This window comes from Petromyzon marinus, chromosome 20 (genome assembly GCF_048934315.1).
Source record: "Petromyzon marinus isolate PM22_M1 ecotype Great Lakes invasive population chromosome 20, UKy_Petmar_22M1.pri1.0, whole genome shotgun sequence".
Taxonomy (NCBI): Eukaryota; Metazoa; Chordata; class Hyperoartia; order Petromyzontiformes; family Petromyzontidae; genus Petromyzon; species Petromyzon marinus.
In genome coordinates, this window is record NC_133686.1 from 5,985,837 (window position 1) to 5,996,917 (window position 11,081).

The 11,081-nt window shown below is 50.0% G+C and overlaps 1 protein-coding gene across 1 annotated transcript in view; it reads right to left on the reverse strand.

Annotated features, from left to right (window-relative positions):
* LOC116944176 (calretinin-like) overlaps positions 1–9,047 on the reverse strand; it is a 43,364-nt gene extending 34,317 nt beyond the window's left edge. The window contains exon 1 of the mRNA XM_032957677.2: positions 8,759–9,047. Coding sequence (XP_032813568.1) covers positions 8,759–8,846 — 88 coding nt within the window. The 5' untranslated portion in view covers positions 8,847–9,047. The remainder of the gene's footprint in view (positions 1–8,758) is intronic.
* Between the last annotated feature and the right edge of the window lie 2,034 nt (positions 9,048–11,081).

Genomic DNA, 11,081 nt, shown 5'->3' on the forward strand with positions numbered 1-11,081 from the left:
TGACGTCATATTTGAGGGGGGGGGTCTGAGTTTTTGTGACGCCGTGTGACGACGGGGGGGGGGGGGGTCAAAAATCGTCCAAAATCGCGTGACGTCATTTATGGACGGCCCCTTATGCAATTGGGGTTTAACATCAGCCGGGCATGTCTGTGTTGGCAACACGGAGCATTTTCTCCTTCTTTGGTTCTTTCGGTAAAGTCACGTAGAATGAGAATAAAATAACAAATTGATAAAATAAAATAACACAATAATATTCTCAAGACGTTTCGGCCACAACACAAGCGGCCTTCATCAGGTGAAGGGACGAGACTGTCTGGTAGGACAGCGCTGGAGTGAAAAAAGCCGCGTTCAGATCACGGAACATATTTTACCACCCGGAACACCACATCAAATATACATCTCGCAATGGCTGTAGCTGCCCGTCGCGTGTATACTGAAGTCTACTGGCGACTCGGTGAATAATAAGTTGGAATTTAAGCCGGGCATCTAATGCGTTAACGCCGTTTGCATGTGATATTGTAGCTCACGGGCAATAATAAGTTGGAATTTAAGCCGGGCATCTAATGCGTTAACGCCGTTTGCATGTGATATTGTAGCTCACGGGCAATGCCTTCAAACACGTAGCACAAACACGAAGAGAAGGAGCGATTAAATAAGTTTGTGTGCAGTTGCTAGGTGGATGATGAACATCGCAGGATAGTGTGAGTGGCGGTGGCTTGAGAAGACCCTCATACGACGCTGGATTGACCAGTGGCTAATTGCGATACACAAGACGGCATGCACTCAGCAGATATGGGTGCGCCCTAATCTTCACAGCTGGCGAATGGAAATTAGAGCATGAGAAATGCGGAATATTATCGCCTGCTGAGCATGTCATTCCTGGCCACGGCGAGCGTCAGTGGCGAGCGATACCTGAACTGGCCCTTTTGCTGGGTTCCCCACTTCACCAACTTGAAACACGGTCACTCAACCAGCGGGATCAGGGCACGGCGTCGGGAGGTCTTCATCCAGCGGTGGACTTGGCTAAAAAAAGCGCCTGTAAGTCGTGAGGGCAGTTGACATCCTGACCGAGTGCGTGGAATGCCACGAGAGCGGGAGAGAAGTCGATGAGATGAAAGTCGTGAGTGGGGATTGTAAAAAAAAGAAAAATAGCGCTAATTACTCACACAGAAGAGCAACAGCGAGGCTTTATTCTAACTTCATAACTTGTCCCGGTCGCTTGTGGACGTGAGTGGGCACGCGAATGAGTAGCCACAGCTACAGCGAGAAGGGTATACTGGATGTGGTGTGCCGGTTGCGAAAATATTATTCGGTTCGCCAACACGGACAGACCCGGCTGAAATGAAGCTCTGATTAACACGTGCGGACGCTTCAATCGCTTTCTGACGACTTCAGCGTCACGCTCAACGGGAGGTGAATTCGTTTTCAGGAGGGTCCCGCAACGCGTGGGGATATCGCTGAGAGTCGGGATTCACGTGGGAGCAGGGAACCGGAGAAAATCCGTTGGGCATATGAGGTGGTGACCCTCAGCGCTGCCATCTCCTGGCCACGGTATTTTATGAACTAACTAATTCAGTATCATCGCTGCAACGAGTCAGCAAAATCTAATGGGAACTGGTTTGCACAGACGGACGGAAATCAGACGAAGAGCACCACCAACCGGCACTCACTGCGCCGCTGTAATGGGGACGTTAAAGACCCCACAAACATCGCAGCTTGACGTTGGCCCTCTCACTCAGGTGACACGGAGCTCTTCGAGGCCAGGGTTGGTGGATCATGCGCGCAGCTTTGTGAAGCTGGCAAACCCCAGCTGTGTTCTGAGGTCGCAAACAATTGGCGGTCTCACAAATGTGTTCGTGAACCCGTGTGTGCGGATCTTTGCATGTGATTCCCTCAGGAATGTACTTTGTTTTGTTAATCCTGCTACTCCGGTTTCTTTTACGAAGAATTTGAGTTAATTGAAACAAGTCAGAGTGATGTTTTCCTGCACCAAATTAGCATTGAGTCGTTTCTTATTTCCCGGTTACAGCCCATGAGAGAGTGGTGGAAATTCAACATTCCTATGGCGGGGGCAATCCGATCTCGTCGGACGACCACTGTTCAAAGTCTCCACAAATTGGTACAGTGTTCACTTTTATTTCAGAGGAAGTTGGCCAAACATCGCAGTGCAGTGCCCGCGCGAGTGAGAGTCTTGGGACTCAATGAGGCTCGTAGTAAATTCCATTCGTTATAATTCGCAATAGGAAGCTATGGGGTACAAATGTCAAAGCGTGAATTCCATTTTGTGCAAGTGACCTTTTGCTGCACTTGATTACAAACTGATCAGCTACACCTGCAAAATCTCTCCCTTGCCAAGTCAATAATTGTATTCTTGTCTATTAAAGACGTTTTTTTCTTACACAGCCATCGGATGCGTTTTTGGATTTGAACTGCGTGTTTGTTCGGCATGATGTCCGACGTTTCGCTACAAGCGCGGAGCGATTTTTTTTACTCCGGAACTCAATTCGGTTCCCGGACGAGTAAGGGGGCGGAATTCCGTTACTGAAGAAGCTTCAACACCACCGCTAACACCTTACGCGGTAGGATTTTCATCTGAGTCCCTCCTGGAAAATTAGTGACATTGCAAATAGCCACCTGGGGGAAGAGACAGACATTATTAGGTCTCGCAGGTGACTTTACGCAGCATTTGTTGATGCACGCCAATACGTGTGGAACGGAGTTGTTTTTCTTTTTGCGAACTCTGCACTATGAACCCAGCGACCCGAGTTCAATCCCCAGGTCCGGCTAACGTCAGCGGTGCGTGATATCTGAACCGGTCCTGAGCGCTCCATCTCCAAACCCCCCAAACCCAATCCCTTTCACCCAGCAGTTATACGTTCGCCTGTATAACAGCTCCAGCAGGTGACCCACAACTCTGGAGGATACCTGCTTGGTCAAATCCTCGCCATCCGCGGCTTAAGCGCTCCGCCACCGACTTAGTGGGCACACACGAGCAGAATGGGTTCGCTTATTAATGGATGGCTTTACTTTTAATGACATCCTCCTTGTCGTGGTTGTGCTTTGTCCAAGAAGCACGAACTGTGACGTGTTTTTTTCCCCCCTTCCGGCAACAAGAGTCACGACGATTGTTGCGTGCTCATGTATAGCCAAGCAAAACGATCAGCTGTGGGAAGTGATTGCAACGTTTAAACGTTTGTCGTGAAATTAGCCACCGATTCAAAACTCGGGTGCTTACACGCGCAAATCAACACAGTTCTTACACACGCGCGAGTGCGTGAACACAACGACATGCACACACACACACGCGCACTCTTGCGCGTGAAAATGAAAACAACCGCCACTCGCCACGAAGTGGCGGTGACGTCTCCACGGCGTCTGTGCCAGGCTAGGATCACTTTGAGACAAAAAAAATCCCCCGCATAGCCTGAAACAAACTTTTGGGGCAAGTGCTGTAAGCGAGCACCTACAGTATGAAGGCCAGAACGGCACACGAGGTTGGTGGGAGGCCAAGACCACGCCCGACCGCCTTCGTCTCCCGAGTGGCGATGTTTACACAGCGCACCAGGTACTCATTTGAGGCTGAGTCGATCTATGGGAGGTTAATGATCGGTTCAGATACTCGTCACTGATGTGTGGCCGTGGGCGGGAATCGAACTCGGGTCGCCAGGTTCGTAGCGCAGCGCGCGAACCGCCACACTACCGCTCCAGCACACAGACATACAGACATGCAAATATATTTATTAACACAGCACACGCACACACATATATACTCGTGCAACATACATACAGCCTTTAGCAGACTGTTGGGGAAGCGTGTTGCGTTAGCGAGCACCTATTAAGGCCAACACAGTACATGAAGGGGGTAGTGTGATTAGTCTCTGTCTCCCCAGTGGCGACGTTTTTTACGCACCGCACCAGGCACTCATTTGAGGCTAAGTCGACCTACGAGAAGCCCAGAACCGGTTCTAATATTCACCGCACTTTATTGTTCGTGAGCGGGAAATCGCTGCAACCGCGGGTCGCCGGGTTCGTAGCGCAGTGCGCTAACCACTGCTTCACGGCTTCCCCTATGCGCACTGCACAGACGCGCCGATACCTCGGGAAATAATGAGATACCGAGTGTGGGATTTTGACTGAAATTGGAACGGCGTAATGAGACGCCGTGTTCGAGTCGCTGCAACTCACGAACTCTCTCTCTCTCTCTCGAAAGTAATGAACACGAATTACAATAATAATAACAATGTTTAGTTTGATATAGCGTCATTCATATGCATTGCATCTCACAGCGCTGTACAATGTGTAACCCTCGGAGGTGGGTACAACCACAGCGAGTCTGCGCCAACACTTGCCCGGGCTCTGCGGCCCTCGCTATATCAAGATGTTTTAGCCCAATTCATGAGTGCTCGGATACACGTGGGAGGAAACCGGAACGGCCAGATAAAACCCACGCGTGCGAAGGGGCTCTGTCCCATACAGATGGAATGAGACGGAGATTCGTCCACATTTGTTGTGCCTCCTTCTGGAAAAGTCAGGGTACGGTCACCTCGACGCCCACGTGAAGGGAGCGTCTCATCATTTGTGCGATCTACCGACCCTCTCGGCCTGCCTCCACGGTGCAGTGGCGAGCGCTGGCGCAGCGGTGAGCGCACTGCGCTAAGAACCCGCCGTCCCGAAGCTCGATTCCACCGGCTCACGATCACAAAACAGTGGCGAACATTTGAGCCCGGTCCTGGGCTCCCCCCTGGATCCACCCGCTCCTCCGATTAGCACGGTCGGCGAAGTACGGCGAGGAAGAAGTTCAACATACATACGTACAGGCGTGCGCAAAAAAACACCGCCCGAACGATCGGTGTATTGAATGTGCGCGTGTGGTGCGGATGCGTAGATATTGACATTCGGGAGATAAAGGCGGCCGGGCGTGGTGCTGGCCACCCACCCCCTTCGCGCGCCGTGCCGGCCTTCATCGGTGCTCGCTAACAGCACTTGCCCCAACGGTCTGTCAGAGGATATACGGGGGGAATCTTTGTCGTTGCAGATGCAGTCAAGAGCAACTGGACCACGAACGCGCGTTGTCCACGTGGACAGCAGCGGTGCATGCGTGGTGGACAGAGTGCGTGGCATGTGGACACGAGGAGTAATGCGTGGGCACAATGTGTGACCTGTGTATGCATGCATGTTGAACTTCTTTCGCACCGTACGTAGAAGCTGTGCTCATCGGAGATGCGGGGGAAGGGTAACAACACGTCTATGGGCAGTGCTGGTCTATGGGCAGTGTTAGTCTATGTGCAATGTTAGTTTATGGGCAGTGTTGCTCTATGGGCAATGTTAGTCTATGTGTAATGTTAGTCTAAGTGTAGTGTTAGTCTATTCGTAATGTTAGTCTATGTGTAATGTTAGTCTATGTGTAATGTTAGTCTATGGGCAATGCTAGTCTATGTGTAATGTTAGTCTATGCGTAATGTTAGTCTTTGTGTAATGTTAGTCTATGTGCAATGTTAGTCTATGGGCAATGTTAGTCTATGGGCAATGTTAGTATATGGGCAATGATAGTCTATGGGCAATGTTAGTCTATAGGCAATGTTAGTCTATGTGTAATGTTAGTCTATGTGTAATGTTAGTCTATGTGTAATGTTAGTCTATGTGCAATGTTAGTCTATGTGTAATGTTAGTCTATGTGTAATGTTAGTCTGTGGGCAATGTTAGTCTATGTGTAATGTTAGTCTATAGGCAATGTTAGTCTATGTGTAATGTTAGTCTATGTGTAATGTTAGTCTATGTGCAATGTTAGTCTATGGGCAATGTTAGTCTATAGGCAATGTTAGTCTATAGGCAATGTTAGTCTATAGGCAATGTTAGTCTATGTGTAATGTTAGTCTATGTGCAATGTTAGTCTATGGGCAATGTTAGTCTATGTGTAATGTTAGTCTATAGGCAATGTTAGTCTACGTGCAATGTTAGTCTATAGGCAATGTTAGTCTATGTGTAATGTTAGTCTATGTGTAATGTTAGTCTATGTGTAATGTTAGTCTATGTGCAATGTTAGTCTATGGGCAATGTTAGTCTATAGGCAATGTTAGTCTATGTGCAATGTTAGTCTATAGGCAATGTTAGTCTATGTGTAATGTTAGTCTATAGGCAATGTTAGTCTACGTGCAATGTTAGTCTATAGGCAATGTTAGTCTATGTGTAATGTTAGTCTATGTGTAATGTTAGTCTATGTGTAATGTTAGTCTATGTGCAATGTTAGTCTATGTGTAATGTTAGTCTATAGGCAATGTTAGTCTACGTGCAATGTTAGTCTATGTTTAATGTTAGTCTACGTGCAATGTTAGTCTATAGGCAATGTTAGTCTATGTGTAATGTTAGTCTATGTGTAATGTTAGTCTATGTGTAATGTTAGTCTATGTGCAATGTTAGTCTATGTGCAATGTTAGTCTATGTATAATGTAAGTCTATGTGTAATGTTAGTCTAAGTGTAATGTTAGTCTATAGGCAATGTTAGTCTATGTGCAATGTTAGTCAATGGGCACAATGTGTGCTGTGTAGGCACGGTGCATGATGTATGAACATGGTCTGGTGTAATTCATAATTGATTTTTGTTGCGTTTAGATCGCGTGATGTGTGTGTGTGTCATACACCCTCCTCCACCCGGACACAGCCGAATAAAGAGCTGCACGTTGTACAAACCCCGCCAGTCTTTTGTTGTTGTTGTTGTATTGATCGCATCCACTTTCGGGAATTCCGATGCTGGTTACAGAGGTGGTTTAAATACAGCAACTATCAAAGAAGCGTCAGCGCCGAATGGTTGAATGTGTTGCGGATTGCTCTCCGTGCTCCGCTGAAGAGCACATCCGCAGTTGGAGGGGATTTCTTTGTTTGCGTACACACACTTGTATTTGTTCGGCTGCGTCGGGTGGAAGAAGGTGGCCGAGGCGACATTGCCATTGGACGCACATGGCGATCGCATCGAAGGGAGCAATTACCAATCGTAAACACGTGTCGCTAAAGCCCCCGGGCGCTGAAGTTGTGTTGTTGCAGTGTGTGTGTGATAGAGCGGGGAGCGGTGGTGCAGCGGTTAGCGCTGCGCTGCGCTACAAAATCCGGCGAGCCGGGTTCGCTTCCCGCTCACGGCCAACATCAACAGTGACGATTATCTCAACCGGTCCTGGGCCTCCCCTAGGTCGACTCAGCCTCAAATTAGTACATGGGGCGATGTGTAAATATCGACACTGGGGAGACAAAGGCGGCCGGGCGTGGCGTTGGCCACCCCACCCCCTCGTGTGCCGTGCCGGCCTTCAGAGGTGCTCGTTAGCAGCACTTGCCCCGACAGTCTGTTAAGACTACACGGGTACCTTTGTCTTTGATATGAACACGAAAGCGTGATGTAGACACGAGGCTAAGTCTCGACAACAACTGCAAGGTTGTCCCGTGGACACGGGATTCCGCGTGTACACGAAGTGCGGACACATGGTGTGCGTGTGGTGTGAACACGAGGAGTGGAACAGACACCGAGAGCGATGATGTTGTTGTTGTTGACACCCGGGAGTCGTCTAGACACGGGGGTCAAGTGCAGACACGAGGAGTGACGCGCGCAGACGCGAAGTGATGTGAACAAGGGGTGCAACATGTTTGTTGTGGACCCGGTGCGGCCGTGTGTGAGTGGTGTGGACACCGGGTCAAGTGTGGGGGACGACGCGCGAGTGAAGTGATCCAGACGCCGAGGTCAACACGAGGTGCACAGTTCAGAACCCAGGGCTCGGTGTGTGGACACGAGGAGTTATGGTGTGTGGACACGGGGGGGGGGGGGTGATGTGTGCACACGGGGAGTGATGATGAGTGGACACGGGGAGTGATGATGAGTGGACACGGGGAGTGATGATGAGTGGACACGGGGAGTGATGATGAGTGGACACGGGGGGGGGGGGGTGATGTGTGGACACGGGGGGGGGGGTGATGAGTGGACACGGGGGAGTGATGTGTGGTCACGGGGAGTGATGAGTGCACACGGGGAGTGATGAGTGGACACGGGGAGTGATGTGTGGACACGGGGAGTGATGAGTGGTCACGGGGGCTGATGTGTGGACACGGGGAGTGATGATGTGTGGTCACGGGGAGTGATGTGTGGACACGGGGAGTGATGTGTGGACACGGGGGAGTGATGTGTGGACACGGGGGAGTGATGAGTGCACACGGGGAGTGATGTGTGGACACGGGGGGGTGATGAGTGGACACGGGGAGTGATGAGTGGACACGGGGGGGTGATGTGTGGACACGAGGAGTGATGAGTGGACACGGGGAGTGATGTGTGGACACGGGGAGTGATGTGTGGACACGGGGAGTGATGAGTGGACACGGGGGCTGATGTGTGGACACGGGAGTGATGATGAGTGGACACGGGGGGGGGGGGGGGGTGATGAGTGGACACGGGAGAGTGATGTGTGGACACGGGGGAGTGATGAGTGGACACGGGGGAGTGATGTGTGGACACGAGGAGTAATGAGTGGACACGGGGGAGTGATGTGTGGACACGGGGGAGTGATGAGTGGACACGGGGAGTGATGTGTGGACACGGGGGAGTGATGTGTGGACACGAGGAGTAATGAGTGGACACGGGGGAGTGATGTGTGGACACGGGGGAGTGATGAGTGGACACGGGGAGTGATGTGTGGACACGGGGGGGTGATGAGTGGACACGGGGAGTGATGATGCACGCTGCCGAGTGTGCACGTGTCGCTATGTCCACACACGCACGCGTTACCGTCGTGGTCATAGTGGCTCCAGATGGTGATGAACTGAGATGCGGTGATCTCAGCCAGCTGCAGGACCTTCAGCTCGGGCTTGCTCATTGCTTGACTGATTGAATTAAAACGAAAATGGAAAATCAAGCTTCAAGCGTCTTTGCCTCGAGGTATTTAATTTGTACGTGGGTCTCCTGGTTTGTCAAAGAGTTAAACTTTTTTTTATTGTATATAAATTAATATACTTTTAAAAGCAGGCTTCCCAAAGCATTCCTCCCTGGACTGATTGCCTGAATGCTCAGATTCGAGAGAAAGTCCATGGGATTATCATTAAATTTCCAGCGCGCATGCGCGTGCGCTCGTTCTTTCGTTTATTTAACAACTCTCTCTCTCCCCCATTTATCTCCCTCCATCTCCCTCCTTATCTCCTACCCCCCACCTCCACCGCCCTCGTTTCTCTCTCTCAATCTCTCTGTCCATCGTTCTTTCCTCCCGACGCAATGCGCTCTCCACACAGCGCGCAATAGCATTATTCAGAATGGTCCTTTCCCACGTTCGCACCCGCAAGTCCACGCTGCCAAAGGGGACCTCGCCGCTGAATTTGGCTCTCGGTTCATCCGGGGGGGGGGGGGGTCACATCGGACAACTTCGCTCGAGTGCTGTTAAATAAATGAAACAAATTCAATGAGTCGGCGGAGAAGGCGCTGCACGCGACAAGGAAGGACCATTTCCCAAAACGTCACCTCTCTGTGCGTTCTCCTCTCTAGGGCAGTGGTAGCGACGCATTTGTTGAGATTTCGATGTTTGTTCCACCGCTGCCAGCACGAATACCGCTCTTGGTTTGTCCACGTGCGTGCGTGTGTAGGGCAGGCGGGCGATCTGCGTGAGCTCGGGTTTGGTGTGAGCCCAACTTTTCCGCGCGAATTGCTCAGACAAAGAGAAGGATGCCCTCGCGTACGGAGATTTTTGTTCAGGTTCCACACAACGCCCTTTAAATAGTGTCAATTGAAGCCTCGGTGAGTCTTGAGACTCCGTTTTCTTGGAGGATCCCGCGACACCGGGATGTTTGGCACAATCCTACGAAGCAGTTGTTGTTGTTTTTAATCATGGGAGAGGAAATCGAAGCACCTAGAAAACCCCCACCAATCATACGAGGGGGGTAACACTCAAATCTCCACACAGATCGATTCAATAATTCATCGCTGTACTTCCACGTCCTATCCGCCTTCTTGGTTGGAGGGATCATACTTAAGTCGTGTTTAGCTTGAGGTTAGAGGCATTACACTACGCTTATAACTAAGGTTATGTTTTAAATCACATTTCACGTCTAAGACAGCTGAGACCCAATGAAAATGCTTTATGATGTAACCCCTTACATGGAATTATTGGACTAGTACTGTTGAAGATTGCCTCTTGCTATTGGCATAGCTTATGAGTGAATAATACGACACCATGATCACTTTTGGCTATGACCAAATCACCCAAAATGCACCTGCCAGACGTCATGTCTAAGAGGATCAGCAGAGTTTAGACGTGGATTTTCCCTGGGCACTATTATTTTCCTGTTACATCCCAATGCAGGATCCTGCTGAAAAGTCTTATGCCTAAAGTGAAGCTTTCCCAGGTAAACAATAATAATATTACTGTATTGTAATGTATGACCGAGTTGCCTTAACAGAGGCCCACGCCTGCATGCAGGCATCATACACATTTGCACAATTAGACTTTCCAGGGATCAAACCCAGGTCGGAGGAACTTTTAATCCAGCTGGCTTCACGTCTCGCTGTGTAGGCTCCATCCAGATACTCTTCGTCTCATGGATGAAGATCAATGCCCCTTTGGCTGCCGCAACGAGCGCGGGACTGCAGTGTGTGCGCACGTGCCCGCGTGCCTATCGGGGTCGTTAATAAACCGTTGCAATAATTACGTCTGCAGCTTTAAGGTCTCGCATAATGGCACTTTGAGTTTATATTATTGCTGCGCGCCGCGTATCACGTAGCGGGGGCAATGTTGAGAAATAATTTCCACCTCGTGGGCTTGGGTTGAGCTCCGGACGAGTCCTTGAGTTCTTTCATAGCTGATATTCAGCTCTTGTTGTGCATTTCTCCCAAATCTATACGGCTTGTGCTATCGGCGTCGTGGTCATGTATATATGTAATGTATGTTGAACTTCTTTCACACCGCACGTGGCCAACCGTGCTAATCGGAGGTGTGGGGAAGGACAACAAACTAAATACAATATATAAATCTTACAAAGCAGTCCAACCCTTTTCGAGTATGAGAATGGTCCACGGAAACTGGATATAACAGAGCTACCTCTGAGATCCCTTCAAGTGACCTCTG